This window comes from Littorina saxatilis, linkage group LG9 (assembly GCF_037325665.1).
Source record: "Littorina saxatilis isolate snail1 linkage group LG9, US_GU_Lsax_2.0, whole genome shotgun sequence".
In the NCBI taxonomy this organism is placed as follows: Eukaryota; Metazoa; Mollusca; class Gastropoda; order Littorinimorpha; family Littorinidae; genus Littorina; species Littorina saxatilis.
In genome coordinates this window covers 26282303-26298416 of record NC_090253.1, presented here as the reverse complement: position 1 = coordinate 26298416, position 16114 = coordinate 26282303, and the positions used below count along the sequence as shown (strand labels likewise).

General features: G+C 41.0%; 1 protein-coding gene across 1 annotated transcript in view; it reads left to right on the top strand.

The window, feature by feature from the left end:
• LOC138975710 (probable ATP-dependent RNA helicase DHX37) overlaps nucleotides 1-16114 on the top strand; it is a 31550-nt gene that overhangs the window by 3368 nt on the left and 12068 nt on the right. The window contains exons 6-18 of the mRNA XM_070348465.1: nucleotides 1661-1753; nucleotides 2561-2657; nucleotides 4312-4425; nucleotides 4867-4971; nucleotides 6341-6421; nucleotides 7592-7712; nucleotides 8899-8992; nucleotides 9507-9615; nucleotides 11381-11470; nucleotides 11669-11776; nucleotides 12929-13053; nucleotides 13751-13847; nucleotides 14060-14125. Of these exons, the coding sequence (XP_070204566.1) occupies nucleotides 1661-1753; nucleotides 2561-2657; nucleotides 4312-4425; nucleotides 4867-4971; nucleotides 6341-6421; nucleotides 7592-7712; nucleotides 8899-8992; nucleotides 9507-9615; nucleotides 11381-11470; nucleotides 11669-11776; nucleotides 12929-13053; nucleotides 13751-13847; nucleotides 14060-14125 (1300 nt within the window). The remainder of the gene's footprint in view (nucleotides 1-1660; nucleotides 1754-2560; nucleotides 2658-4311; nucleotides 4426-4866; nucleotides 4972-6340; nucleotides 6422-7591; nucleotides 7713-8898; nucleotides 8993-9506; nucleotides 9616-11380; nucleotides 11471-11668; nucleotides 11777-12928; nucleotides 13054-13750; nucleotides 13848-14059; nucleotides 14126-16114) is intronic.

The window sequence follows — 16114 nt, the reverse complement described above, 5'->3', positions numbered from 1 at the left end:
TTACACAAAATCTGAGAAATCAGGTCTTGAAAAGGAGAGTCTTACAATGGGGGTAAATCTACAGAGGTTAAGAACGGAACATTTGATAAAACAGGGTCTTAAAAGGGGGGGGGGGGGGGGGGGGGGGGGGGGGGGGGTCCAATGTAGTGGGTTTTCTTTGGGAGGGTTGGGGTACAAATTAATCTTATGCTGTATTTTTATGATTCAAGTTTTTGTTTTGATAATTTCTGGGTTGATTATTCTTGATTTTTTGTTTCAGTACCTTTGGTAGAAGGGTACAAATTTACATGAACTAAAACTGTGTTGTTTTTGCACTTTTCTGCAGATAAGCTTTGATGTTTAAAGTGCAACATTTTGATGGAAAATGTTGATCAATATTTATACAGAAAAAAGTTTTGGTGGAACTGAGAGATGTTCCCTTTTTACATTTAGTCAAGTTTTGACTAAATGTTTTAACGTAGAGGGGGGAATCGAGACGAGGGTCGTGGTGTGTGTGTGTGTATGTGTGTGTGTGTGTGTAGAGCGATTCAGACCAAACTACTGGACCGATCTTTATGAAATTTGACGTGAGAGTTCCTGGGAATGATATCCCCGGACGTTTTTTTCTTTTTTTCGATAAATATCTTTGATGACGTCATATCCGGCTTTTTGTAAAAGTTGAGGCGGCACTGTCACACCCTCATTTTTCAATCAAATTGATTGAAATTTTGGCCCAGCAATCTTCGACGAAGGCCGGACTTCGGTATTGCATTTCAGCTTGGTGGCTTAAAAATTAATTAATGACTTTGGTCATTAAAAATCTGAAAATTGTAAAAAAAAAAAAAATTTTTTTAAACGATCCAAATTTACGTTTATCTTATTCTTCATCATTTTCTGATTCCAAAAACATATAAATATGTTATATTTGGATTAAAAACAAGCTCTAAAAATTAAAAATACAAAAAAAATTTTTTTTTTTACTTTTTTTAATTTTTTTTTTACAACACATTATACATTACATCACAGTTCACATCGCCACATACATACATACAACATGCATACTAAAAGAATGATCTAGAAAAGAGAGAGAAATAGAGAGAGAGAGGGGGAAAGTTAAAGAGGCACTGTATAGGACTGTTTGACTACAACAACTACTAGACCCTTAAATAATATTGATTACTACAAGATTCAAGTTTACAACAGAATATATATCAAGATACTGTTAACAAATTAGGGAGGAGGAGTAGAGCCTAGTACTAGACAAATACAAAAATTATTATTAAAATAAAATTTCCGAAATCGATTTAAAAACAATTTCATCTTATTCCTTGTGGGTTCCTGATTCCAAAAACATATAGATGTGATATGTTTGGATTAAAAACACGCTCAGAAAGTTAAAAAGAATAGAGATAAAGAAAAGCGTGCTATCCTTCTCAGCGCAACTACTACCCCGCTCTTCTTGTCAATTTCACTGCCATTGCATCGAGCGGTGGACTGACGATGCTACGAGTATACGCTCTTGCTGTAAAAATGCAGTGAGTTCAGTTTCATTCTGTTCGACAGCTTGACTAAATGTTGTAATTTCGCCTTAAGCGACTTGTTTTTTTTTAAGAACTGTGCATCTGTAGATTAAACATTGCAGGGACAGTAAAATGAAATGAGAGCATTGATCTATTTGCAGTGGCAGTGGTATCATTGGTGTGACAGAACCTCGTCGCGTGGCAGCCATTAGCATGTCCAAGCGTGTGGGAGAGGAAATGAATTTATCCAGCAGGTGTGTAGTACATTATAATCTCTTTTCTTTTTCTTCTTCTTCTGCTTTCATGGGCTGAAACTCCCACGTTCACTCGTGTTTTTGTACGAGTGGATTTGTACGTGTATGACCGTTTTTTACCCCGCCATTTAGGCAGCCATACCCTGTTTTCGGAGGAATATAGCCTCTTTTGTCTCTGGGCATTTTCTGATGTGTAATGATAAATATTAATCAATAACTTTTCTATTGTTCGAGTCCCATCAATTGTCTCCAGGGGCTTTACAATTTCATTCTTAAACGAACAAGCAAAAATTCAACAAGTATGCAAAGCATACAAACAACTGAGACAAAAGAACAACAAAAGCACCAAGCAAACTGGGCTTACATCACAAAAGATAAAAATACTGTGTGTGATACAATACAATAATACTTTATTTCAAAAGAGAAATTACAATGTGGCTGAACACATAATAACATTAAAACACATCAATATTAAAAGCAACACACACTGAAGAGACAGAGAATGTCTGTCCACATGTGCGTATGTGCAGCCCTGAAAGTCCAAGAAATGGTGAACTCGCCTTTGGCTAGTGATTCTGAAAATTTACTAGCCAGAGAGCAAACTTTACTAGCCAAACCAACTTTAGCAACTTTACTCGCATTTGGCGAGTAGATGAACATTTCTACTCGCCATGGCGAGTAAAATACTCACCACTTTCAGGCCTGGTGTGTGTGCGATAAGTAAATTTTATTTGTCATGCATGTACCCCTTAAAACAAACGTGGACATATCAAGAATGCTGTGTGACATGAAATGTTGTGTTTGCAGAGTAGTGTCCTACCAGATCCGTTATGAGGGGAACGTGACTCCAGACACTCGTATCAAGTTCATGACTGATGGTGTTCTTCTCAGGGAAATTGAACAGGTAACCAACAGACGTTTTCATCATTGCTGTACTTTTGATATATAAAAAAAGAACTTAAATATTGCTGTGTATATCGTGTTTGCTTTTTGAGTCACTTGAGAAAAAGTGACTCTATGTAATCGGTCAGTGTTAGTCTGTCCGGCCGGCCGGCCGTCCGTAGACACCACCTTAACGTTGGACTTTTCTCGGAAACTATCAAAGCGATCGGGCTCATATTTTGTTTAGTCGTGACCTCCAATGACCTCTACACTTTAACGATGGTTTCGTTGACCTTTGACCTTTTTCAAGGTCACAGGTCAGCGTCAAAGGAAAAATTAGACATTTTATATCTTTTCTCGGAAACTATCAAAGCGATCGGGCTCATATTTTGTTTAGTCGTGACCTCCAATGACCTCTACACTTTAACGATGGTTTCGTTGACCTTTGACCTTTTTCAAGGTCACAGGTCAGCGTCAAAGGAAAAATTAGACATTTTATATCTTTTCTCGGAAACTATCAAAGCGATCGGGCTCATATTTTGTTTAGTCGTGACCTCCAATGACCTCTACACTTTAACGATGGTTTCGTTGACCTTTGACCTTTTTCAAGGTCACAGGTCAGCGTCAAAGGAAAAATTAGACATTTTATATCTTTGACAAAGTTCATCGGATGTGATTGAAACTTTGTAGGATTATTCTTTACATCAAAGTATTTACATCTGTAGCCTTTTACGAACGTTATCAGAAAAACAAGGGAGATAACTAGCCTTTTCTGTTCGGCAACACACAACTTAACGTTGGGCTTTTCTCGGAAACTATAAAAGTGACCGGGCTCAAATTTTATGTGAACGTGACTCATTGTGTTGTGAATAGCAATTTCTTCCTGTCCATCTGATGCCTCATATAATATTCAGAACTGCGAAAGTGACTCGATCGAGCGTTTGCTCTTCTTGTTTAACGCATAATTTGTAAAGAGCTTCGAGTTGTACAGAAGGTCTATATAAATGTTCTTTTGTTATTACACCCCCGGTATAGGGGTGTGTATAGGTTTCGCTCGATGTGTTTGTTTGTTTGTTTGTTTGTTTGTGTTCGCATATAGATCTCAAGAATGAACGGACCGATCGTCACCAAACTTGGTGAACAGGTTCTATACATTCCTGAGACGGTCCTTACAAAAATTGGGACCAGTCAAACACACGGTTAGGGAGTTATTAGTGGATTAAAATTATACAAGGACTTATAGAGGAACATCTTAATGGTCAAAGGGAAATAACCATTCTCACTCAGTCACTGCCACCAACTGAGAAGGTTATTTCCCTTTGACGGGGGTGTTTTTCCTACCTCGTAGGAATTTCTTGTTATTATTATTACTTCTGAGATAATTATGAAAGGAGCTGGGTCTAGACGTTTTTTTCAGCAAAGGGCAGATATGGACACATACATTTTATGTGCCTTTTCAACTAGAGGGATTTTTGTTAGCACTTTTCAAAAAACTTCAGTTGTTCAAATTGAGAAAATGTATTTTGAAGAAAGCGCAAAAATGTACCATATGTCGCACTATTCCTCTATAATTAAATCGAGCCTAGAAACCTGTTTGGGGATATTTCTCATCAGATTTTCTATAGTTGTAGTGATGTGTTGTCATGTATTTTGACTGTTTTTTTGTCTGTTTTCAGGATTTCATGTTGAGCAAGTACAGTGTCATCATTCTGGACGAGGCTCATGAACGTAGCGTCTTCACTGACATCCTGATTGGTCTTTTGTCTCGCATTGCACCATACAGACTCAAGGTAAACTTTGTTTCTGTTTGTAAGTCTGTCAGTATCTTTCTGTATTGTGTGTGTGTGTGAGATAGAGAGGGAGGAGAGAGAGAGGGAGGAGAGAGAGAGATAGAGAGGGAGGGGAGAGAGAGAGCATGTGTTTGCTTTGTTTGTGCATGAGAGAAAGACTGGTTTCTGTGCTGTGGTCGTCCATGTATGTTTTCATATTGTTGGTGTCTTGTCTCATACTTGATGATTATGCAGAGTGTGTTGTGTTGCCTGCCGGTGTAGTGTATGTGTGGGCATGAATGGATGGGTTTGGGAGGGCATTTGTGTGCTGAGTATATGCCATACTCTATAAAAAAAACTATTAAAAATATAAAAATCCTCCAAGCATGGTGCAAGGCCAACATGTTGCACATGGCGTCACAAAAGTGTACTGTAATTTTGTTTGTCTATATATTCTTACAGAAACACATGGCGCCCCTGAAGCTGATCATCATGTCGGCCACTCTGGACAAGGTGGACTTTGTGTGTAATCCACGACTCTTCCGCACCAAGCCTGCTGAGATTGATGTGAGAATCAATGGCTTTTGTGTCATTCTTGCATCAAAAGCATTTGATTTTCTTAGCTCAAAAGCTGAATGTTTCTTACATGGCTGGGTACATGATATATGGATAATTTATGCGTCCAAATTTCTGATAACCAGTTCAGATTAGCTGTTGATTTTTTTTTATACATGCCGGTCAAAATAGAGGTGATGAAGTCATTATAAAGGGGACCATTTTTTGTAACAGATTGATCAGATGAACTTATCTGTGCTTATTCTTGGCCTGACTGACTTCTCTGGGGCTTACTGTTCCCAGGCTCACAAATGCCTGTCTAGGACATGAATTTTGAATGTAATATAAAGTTTGGCTGTTGCTCTGTGTTTTTGACTCACATGCGAAGCAAAAGTGAGTCTATGTACTCACCCGAGTCGTCCGTCCGGACGTCCGTCCGTCCGTCCGTCCGTCCGTCCGGAAAACTTTAACGTTGGATATTTCTTGGACACTATTCAGTCTATCAGTACCAAATTTGGCAAGATGGTGTATGATGACAAGGCCCCAAAAAACATACATAGCATCTTGACCTTGCTTCAAGGTCAAGGTCGCAGGGGCCATAAATGTTGCCTAAAAAACTGCTGTTTTTCACATTTTCTCTGAAGTTTTTGAGATTCAATACCTCACCTATATATGATATATAGGGCAAAGTGAGCCCCATCTTTTGATACCAGTTTGGTTTACCTTGCTTCAAGGTCAAGGTCACAGGAGCTCTTCAAAGTTGGATTGTATACATATTTTGAAGTGACCTTGACCCTGAACTATGGAAGATAACTGTTTCAAACTTAAAAATTATGTGGGGCACATGTTATGCTTTCATCATGAGACACATTTGGTCACATATGATCAAGGTCAAGGTCACTTTGACCCTTATGAAATGTGACCAAAATAAGGTAGTGAACCACTAAAAGTGACCATATCTCACGGTAGAAAGAGCCAATAAGCACCATTGTACTTCCTATGTCTTGAATTAACAGCTTTGTGTTGCATGACCTTGACCTTGGGTCAAGGTCACATGTATTTTGGTAGGAAAAATGTGTAAAGCATGTGAGTCGTATGGGCTTTGCCCTTCTTGTTTATCATAGCACTTACCCAACCTGTTTCTTTTGCACAGCTTTTTTTCTCACCAGAAGTACTGTTTGTTTGTTTTGTAAATGGCAGGTGATCTACTGTTGCACGAGGCATTGGAAAATGGGGAAGATGGTTTTCTAATTTTTGAATCAAAGTCTGAAGTACTTGTGATTGGGAATACTTTATACTTAGACTATAGGAGAAGGCTACTTTCATGGCTGTGGATAAGTTTCAAGACTTTAAAGGAGGGGTGGGAATGTCCATGTTACAGGTGGCAGCTCGTCAGTTCCCCGTGGACCGTCACTTTGCCCACAGGACAGAGGAAGACTACCTGGCCGCAGCATACAAAAAGGTAAAGACTTGTGGGCAGCTTCTCATTTTTTAATACAGGTATTATGTTACACATATACTGTAAATAGATGGGAGCTGCATATCTCCACGCGTAGACGAGGAGCACGTGTGGAGACACGCCGCTCGCCAGAGATTGGCCTATAATGTCACTCGGGAAAAGCTTGCCTCAATGTTTACAATAGTATTCTCCCCCGAAAGCGGCGTATGCCGCCTGCCTAAATGGCGGAGTTGTCATGCACGTAAAAACCCACTAGTGCAAAAAGACGAGTGTACATGGGAGTTTCAGCCCATGAACACAGGGGAGGAAGAAGAAGAAGAGTATTCACTCTTTTACAACACATATGAACCCAGCAGGGTTATTTATGGAATGTTTCAATTGACAACTCCTCTGTGTGGGTGTAACTTGAGGTAAAGCTTTTTGAGTCACTTGAGAAAAAGTGACTCTATGTAATCGGTCAGTGTTAGTCTGTCCGGCCGGCCGGCCGGCCGTCCGTAGACACCACCTTAACGTTGGACTTTTCTCGGAAACTATCAAAGCGATCGGGCTCATATTTTGTTTAGTCGTGACCTCCAATGACCTCTACACTTTAACGATGGTTTTGTTGACCTTTGACCTTTTTCAAGGTCACAGGTCAGCGTCAAAGGAAAAATTAGACATTTTATATCTTTGACAAAGTATCTCGGAAACTATCAAAGCGATCGGGCTCATATTTTGTTTAGTCGTGACCTCCAATGACCTCTACGCTTTAACGATGGTTTCGTTGACCTTTGACCTTTTTCAAGGTCACAGGTCAGCGTCAAAGGAAAAATTAGACATTTTATATCTTTGACAAAGTTCATCGGATGTGATTGAAACTTTGTAGGATTATTCTTTACATCAAAGTATTTACATCTGTAGCCTTTTACGAACGTTATCAGAAAAACAAGGGAGATAACTAGCCTTTTCTGTTCGGCAACACACAACTTAACGTTGGGCTTTTCTCGGAAACTATAAAAGTGACCGGGCTCAAATTTTATGTGAACGTGACTCATTGTGTTGTGAATAGCAATTTCTTCCTGTCCATCTGATGCCTCATATAATATTCAGAACTGCGAAAGTGACTCGATCGAGCGTTTGCTCTTCTTGTTTGTTTTGTTGTTACTGACTTATGCGACTGTTGGGTCATTGCAGATATGCAAGATTCACCAAGAGGAGGCAGCAGGTGGTATCCTGATCTTTGTTACTGGGCAACAGGAAGTGAGAACCCTGTGTCGCAAGCTGAAGCAAACATTTCCATACAAGAAAGACAAAGGTAGGGTGATCGGCGAAAAAAATCTAAAACAAATCAACATCATTGATGAACAATTAACGCATTATCCAGTCTTCTTCTTCTTCTTGTCGTTCGCCTAGACATTATCCAGTGCTAGTGATGAATGGTGTTTTGAATTTCCTGGGTCGTGGAAGATTGTAGATACGGGAGAGGGGGGGGGGGGGGGGGGGGGGGGGGGGGGGGGGCGGGCACACAGAGAGAGAGGCTGAGTGCAAGAGAGCAAGCAACCAGGATGACACATGTTTTGAAGGTAAGCTTAAACAAGTCGCGTAAGGCGAAATTACTACATTTAGTCAAGCTGTGGAACTCACAGAATGAAACTGAACGTAGTCCGCCGCTAGTGCAAAAGGCAGTGAACGTGACGAGCCTGTTTGGCGCGGTAGCGGTTGCGGTGTGCTTCATAGCACGCTTTACTGCACCTCTCTTCGTTTTAACTTTCTGAGCGTGTTTTTAATCCAAACATATCATATCTATATGTTTTTGGAATCAGGAACCGACAAGGAATAAGATGAAATTGTTTTTAAATCGATTTCGGAAAGTTAATTTTGATCATAATTTTTATATTTTTAATTTTCAGAGCTTGTTTTTAATCCAAATATAACATATTTATATGTTTTTGGAATCAGAACATGATAAAGAATAAGATGAACGTAAATTTGGATCGTTTTAAAAAATTTTTTTTTTTTTTACAATTTTCAGATTTTTAATGACCAAAGTCATTAATTAATTTTTAAGCCACCAAGCTGAAATGCAATACCAAAGTCCGGCCATCGTCGAAGCTTGCTTGGCCAAAATTTCAATCAAATTGATTGAAAAATGAGGGTGTGACAGTGCCGCCTCAACTTTTACAAAAAGCCGGATATGACGTCATCAAAAACATTTATTGAAAAATGAAAGAAACGTCCGGGGATATCATTCCCAGGAACTCTCATGTAAAATTTCATAAAGATTGGTCCAGTAGTTTACTCTGAATCGCTCTACACACACACACGCACAGACACACACACACACACACACACACACACACGCACACACACACACACACCACACCCTCGTCTCGATTCCCCCCCTACGTTAAAACATTTAGTCAAAACTTGACTAAATGTAAAAAGAAAGAAGAAAAGAAAGACACGTGACATTGACATATGATGGTTTCTTTGTGTAACAGTTGTGGCCAAACCAGAGAAACATGAAAGCAGGAAGAAGCGCAAGAAGAAAACAGAGGAGGCGGAGAGTGTTCTCCCAAGCGTTGACCTCAGCAAGTAAGCTCCCTTTTGATTGGCAAAAAATTTATGTTTGTTTGCATGTGGTGTTAGTGACAGTTTGTCCTCCGAAAGCGGCGTATGTCTGCCTAAATGACGGGGTAAAAACGGTCATACACGTAAAAATACACTTGTGCAAAAACGTGAGTGTACGTGGGTGTTTCAGTCCACAAACACAGAAGAAGAAGAAGTGACGGTTTGGAAAGCAGATAGTGGTTATTCCAATTATCTTTCTTTCTTTCTTTCTTTCTTTCTTTAATGTCTGTGTGTGTATGAGTCTTTGTGTGAGTGTGTGTGTGTGTGTGTGTGTGTGTGTGTGTGTGTGTGTGTGTGTGTGTGTGTGTGAACATATATTTTCTTGGGTCAAGCTGAATTTTTTGTTTCAGGATGAATTATGTGAAGATGTATGCAGCAAAACTGTTTCTGAAAATTTGTCTCAGAGTATGTTTGTACACGCGAGTCTGTCTGTCTGTCTGTCTCCATGTAGATATTAACATGGGTTTTTTTTTCTCAGCTTTTCAACAGCCCCAGTAGATGAATCAAAAGAAAGAATGAAAGCGGAAACATGTACTCTTGATACTGCGGATGTGGATGACTATGATCTGGATGACGATATTGAGGAGGTAAGTGCGTCTCCTTTCATTTCTTTTTATAATAGACAATATTTGGAAATAACTCTGTCAGGTTTGTATGGGTTGTGAAAGAGTGAATACTCTTTCTTCTATTGATTCAAATGTTCCGACACGACATTATATGCCAGTCACTAGCGAGGGTGTGTTAGAAACACCTGAACGGGGAGCATGTGGGGAAAGTTTGCGTCAGTAAAAGCAATTAGTATTCACTCTTTCACAATCCATACACACCAGGCAGAGTGATTTCCGGAGTTTGTCTATGACATTGGTACAGCAGTACCTGCGGTGTGTGGACCCTCCCATGAGAGGACACCTGCCTTAAAAGGACACATTCACTTGTCCCTGTTTATATTATCTCTACCAAAGTATACCTGTCATGACAGACCTCCTGCAATGTAGGGCCACTTTTGGCTGGTCCCAAGGCTGTCCTTTCATCGCAGGTACCACTGTCCCTGTGATGAAAAGAAACTTATTGGAACAGCAACACAAGTTCTTAGTTTACAGGTGTTTGTTGGTTCCTTTGTTTGACCTACAGACATCAGACGCTGTCCTTTATCAGGTGTTTGTTGGTTCCTTTGTTTGACCTACAGACATCAGACGCTGTCCTTTATCAGGTGTTTGTTGGTTCCTTTGTTTGACCTACAGACTTCAGACGCTGTCCTTTATCAGGTGTTTGTTGGTTCCTTTGTTTGACCTACAGACTTCAGACGCTGTCCTTTATCAGGTGTTTGTTGGTTCCTTTGTTTGACCTTCAGACATCAGACGCTGTCCTTTATCAGGTGTTTGTTGGTTCCTTTGTTTGACCTACAGACATCAGACGCTGTCCTTTATCAGGTGTTTGTTGGTTCCTTTGTTTGACCTACAGACATCAGACGCTGTCCTTTATCAGGTGTTTGTTGGTTCCTTTGTTTGACCTACAGACATCAGACGCTGTCCTTTATCAGGTGTTTGTTGGTTCCTTTGTTTGACATACAGACATCAGACGCTGTCCTTTATCAGGTGTTTGTTGGTTCCATTGTTTGACCTACAGACATCAGAGGCTGTCCTTTATCAGGTGTTTGTTGGTTCCTTTGTTTGACCTACAGACATCAGACGCTGTCCTTTATCAGGTGTTTGTTGGTTCCTTTGTTTGACCTACAGACATCAGACGCTGTCCTTTATCAGGTGTTTGTTGGTTCCTTTGTTTGACCTACAGACATCAGACGCTGTCCTTTATCAGGTGTTTGTTGGTTCCTTTGTTTGACCTACAGACATCAGACGCTGTCCTTTATCAGGTGTTTGTTGGTTCCTTTGTTTGACCTACAGACATCAGACGCTGTCCTTTATCAGGTGTTTGTTGGTTCCTTTGTTTGACCTACAGACATCAGACGCTGTCCTTTATCAGGTGTTTGTTGGTTCCTTTGTTTGACCTACAGACATCAGATGCTGTCCTTTATCAGGTGTTTGTTGGTTCCTTTGTTTGACCTACAGACATCAGAGGCTATCAGGTGTTTGTTGGTTCCTTTGTTTGACCTACAGACATCAGACGCTGTCCTTTATCAGGTGTCCTCAAAGTCAGAGGGGCCTCACATTTAGGTTACCAAATAGGGTCTTAAAAAGGAGGCCATTTTGCAGGGGCTATGCACAGAAAATCTGATAAATCAAGGTCTAAAAAAGGGGGAGTATAAATTGGAGGGGGGGGGGGGGTGTCTTAAAAGGGGGTTCCTCTGTTTTATGTGTATATCTTGCATGTATATTTCCTTTTTGTCTTTATCAGATTCCCGATCAGCCCCTGGAAGTGACGACCAAAGAACCACTGTGGGTTTTACCGCTCTATTCTCTCCTGTCCACTGACAAGCAAAACAGGGTCAGTATGAGTGACTTGTCTTGACTTGTTTCAGTCTGTTTCTGTCCACTGTACAAGCATAAGTAGAAACATCCACATGGATGGATAGGGTGATAATTTACATAATGGTTTTAGACTCAACTACACATGATTTTCTCCTAATTTCATATTTATGATTGATACATAACATGCTTGCAAAAGTGTTTGATGACTGTGCAGGTGTTTGAACCCCCTCCCCCGGGCTGTCGGCTGTGTGTAGTGGCCACCAATGTCGCTGAGACCTCGCTGACCATTCCCAACATCTACTACGTGGTGGACACTGGAAAGGTCAGTCATTGAAAATGATTTATTCTGATGAAATTAAAGATATGGTGCCAGAGTTGTGTTGTCAAGACTATGGAGCACAAATGTTCTACAGTGGTGCAAGCAACCACGAGGATCTTCTTGCTGCCGGTGTCCTATGAAAAAGACGGACGATTTGCTAAATGAGCCACTGAGCAACAGATTCTGCTAAAAACAAAAGGGGGGAAAAAAAGTTTAAATTATTGGAATGTTCAAAAAAAATTTGCAAGAACCTCAATCTACCGGTCCTTAAAGTGGGAAAACAAGATACACAACATCAAATAACCAAAGGGAAGTAAGCGCTCTAAATGCAAACATGTGTAATGGAGTGAGAGCAAGAGTTATACGGCACAAATCTCCTGGCACCTGAGATAATAACAAGCATTGAAATGAACACGCAACTTTCATCTTCATTTGTTTGAGATTATCAAAATACACAAGAGACAAAAGAGATTGATGCTGTGACAAAGTATCTTGGACAGTCCTCAAGATGGTCGTAGCAGTGACAAGACAATCTAATAGAAATATTTAGGACTGTCCTCTTATCTGAGGAATCTCATGGTGCACATTCTACTGTTACTTATACAAGTCGTTCCATTTAGTTGAATGCAATTTGTCACTTTTTGGACTGTTCCTGGGACAGGCTGATCTTTCTTAACCCAGTGTGGGATTTTCAGTGGGGCGACCACCCCCAACCCAGCGCGTCCCCGGGTGGCGGATAGGGGAACGGTCTTCAGATATGGAGATCAGCCGCTTGCGGCCGCGGACCAAACTGGCTCCGGGTGGGATCCCGGCAAATCCTCCCCCCTGTGCTCTCAGGGTAGGACGTACGGGCCATGAGCTAAGGGTGAGGTAACCCCGACAGAAAACCCCGAATGCTGAAGACGGAGGACCCGGGCCGCACGGCGCATTCTAACAAACCACGGGTACACGCACTTACGCAAATGTGCGAACGCCAAGAAGAAAGAAGGACTGTTCAAGACAATAACGATTGCAATGTTTGCTCATGCAGTAACTTTTCTTGGATTTCGGTATTAGTGCTCAAACCTAGTCAGCAGCGTTTGTTTTTTTAATAACAGGACAGTGTGTATTTGGGTTAAATCTTGTTATCTTCACCTAATTTTTGCGGTGTTACAGACAAAAACCAAGTTTTACGACAAGGTGACAGGGGTGTCAACCTTCAAGGTCACCTGGACGTCCAAAGCCTCGGCTGACCAAAGAATGGGAAGAGCTGGGCGTGTAGGCCGCGGAAAATGCTTCAGGTTGCTATCTTTATTTCTTATGTGTTTTTCTTCATTCAGAGTGGATGGAGGAAGAAGTACAGTGGAACCCCCCTTTTAAGATCACCAAAAATCTGAGAAAATCAGATTTTAGAAAGGAGGGGGTCTTAACACTTTCTACCCCACCTATGTTGACCAAGTCTTTTTTAGCCGAGACCAGCTGTGCTACAGCAGGTCACTCAGAATTGTAGTAACTGTGTAGTAACTGTGTATCAACACGCTGGAATGCAGGCGTTAGATGGACGTTACAGGAAGCGACTGAAGCTAACAGTCTGAGCGGGTATATCCGTACCTGGTCAAATAGAGCCATATGAGTGGGTACGGATATATCCGTACCTGGGAGACAATGAGTTAAACTGGGGGTACATTTATATAGGTTATGAACAGAAAGTCTGAGAAAACATTCAAGGTCTTAAAAGGGAGGGAGTCTTACAGCTGGGGGAGGGGGAGTCTTAAAAGGGGGGTTCCACTGTTTCTGGAGTTTTCTTCTCTTTTCCTACATTTTGTATTTTTATAATCATGTTTCTGGTGGTGTCATGTATGCCTTAAATTTAGTTTAATCAGTAGAATGTATACACTCTTTTTGCTAATTTGGGTATCACACATCTCAGATTTATTCATTAACGTATGTGGCTGCCTGTCTTTTGAAAGGCATAATATTCTACTAATTTGTCTGCAGGCTGTATTCGTCAGCAATTTTCAACAACAACTTTGAAGAGCATTCTGCTGCTGAGATGACACGACGTCCTGTTGATGACCTTGTCTTACAAATGAAGGTCAGTTCTTTTTAATAAAGGCATTTCGAATTTTACACAGCATTTCTCTTGCTTCTTCTCTATCATGGTGTCTACTTCAGAATGGCTGTGTGTGTTGTGTGTTGTGTGCGTCCGTGCGTGCGTGCTGAAGCTGGTTTTAGTTTTGATGTGTGTTATCTTTTCTGTTGTTGAATGTGAAGGTATTCATTTTTTTGATATATTTGCATCAACAGGCGATGGAGATCAGCAAGGTGTCAAACTTTCCGTTTCCAACTCCCCCCGACAGTCAGCAGATACAGGTAAAAAATGTCTGCAGTCAGAGTGTGTGTGTGTGTGTGTAGAATGTCTTCAGATCATGTAGTATAGCTTCATATGCCGTATCATGTTACATTATATGTCATTATGTCATTGGTCATATCATGCACAGTTAATACCATACAGTGGAACCCCCCTTTTTAAGATATAAGGCCAACAACAACAAAAAAGTCTGTTTACGGTAACATAGGCAAAAGAAATAGGGTCGGTAGGTCGGGATTTATTTTTTATTGATATTTTTTTTCTCCAAAAAACCATATTTGGCTCACGTAAGTGTAGCCTATGCGATGCTAAACTTTGTCTGTCTGTGTGTGTGTATGTGTGTGTGTATGTGTGCGATAGAAACTTTAACATTTGACTAAACACTGAAATACTAATTTTACCTGCAACAGGTTCAAAATATTGAAGCAATGATCAACATTTCGTCGGCACGTATGCAGTTAAAGTGTGTATCCAAAGAAAACGGGTGGGGGGGGGGGGGGGGGGTGGTAAAAACAGGTGACTGGTTTGTGTCGTGTGTGGTATGTAGACCAGGTCAGGGGTCAAGGTTAGGTCAGATCGCGTGAAGGATTGTGGTATAGATACAGTTATCACCGAGCTGCAGTTCGCCGATTTGGAGAAGACGATTTCACATTGTTCGGTTTCGTAACTCCAGAAAAATAGATAAAGAAGATACCAAAGGAGATTTCCTGCAGGTTAATCTGCACAGCGTGTTTCCAGTGTTTGCGCGAGGAAGCGCTGTCGAAAGCGCAGTGTCGATCTGGCCATCTGGCAGTCGTGTCCCCATAAGTAGGCTACAGACAGACAGATCTAGATCTAGTGTCTCGCACTCTTGCACCGTGTCACCTATGCTTACTGTGTGTATGTGTGACGGAGTGATTGAGTTTGTGTTACTGTTTGTCAATTTCTTACGTGAGCCTCGAAGGCTTCGCCTCTTGTTTTAAGTTATTTTGCCAAAAAACACACTCAGATTTATTAATTTAAAAAAAAAAAAAAATTTACATTTTTCCCAAATGCCAAAAAAAAAGTCTAGGGTCGCGCGAAAAAATAGGGTCGGTCGGGATACCGTACACAGAGTATTTTTTTTGTTTGGCCTAACACAATCTGAGAAAATGAGGTCTTGAAAGGGAGGGATTCTTAACATGGAGGGAAATGTACAGAGGTAATGAACAGCAAATCTGAACAAGCAAGATCTTGAAAGGGGTGAAGTCTTCTTCTTCTTCTGCGTTCGTGGGCTGAAACTCCCATGTACACTCTTGTTTTTGCACGAGTGGATTTTTACGTGTATGACCGTTTTTACCCCGTCATACAGGCAGCCATACGCCGCTTTCGGAGGAAGCATGCTGGCTACTTTCGTGTTTCTATAACCCACCGAACTCTGACATGGATTACAGGATCTTTGCCGTGCGCACTTGATCTTGTGCCTCCGTGTACACACGAAGGGGGGATAAGGCACTAGCAGGTCTGCACATAAGTTGACCTGGGAGATCGGAAAAATCTTCACCTTAACCTACCAGGAGCGACCGGGATACGAACCCACGATCTTCCGCTTTGGAGGCCGGCGTCTTACCACCAAACCATTGCGCCCGTGAAGTCTTAAATTTGGGGGTTCTTGAAAGGGAGGTTCCACTGTAGTATAGCCTCATATTCCATATCATGCTACATAATATGTCACTATGTAGAGGTTACATGCCGAGTCTCAGTGATTATTAAAAATAATGGTCGAAGTTGGCGGATCATGAAAAATGCGAAACAGCTTCTCAACCCATTGCGCTATCGAGGATTCAGGCTGTTGCTGGGTCGTTATTTGTTTGGTTGCTGGGTCATTATCGAAAAATAACTAGCTCTACAAGTTTACAGAGGTAAAGAAGCAGAGGGGGGAATAAATCATGATACACTGCTTGACAGGCAGTAACATACATGCCTGCTCTTTACAACCAATATCTCTGAATGTTGGGTTATGTATCATGTTG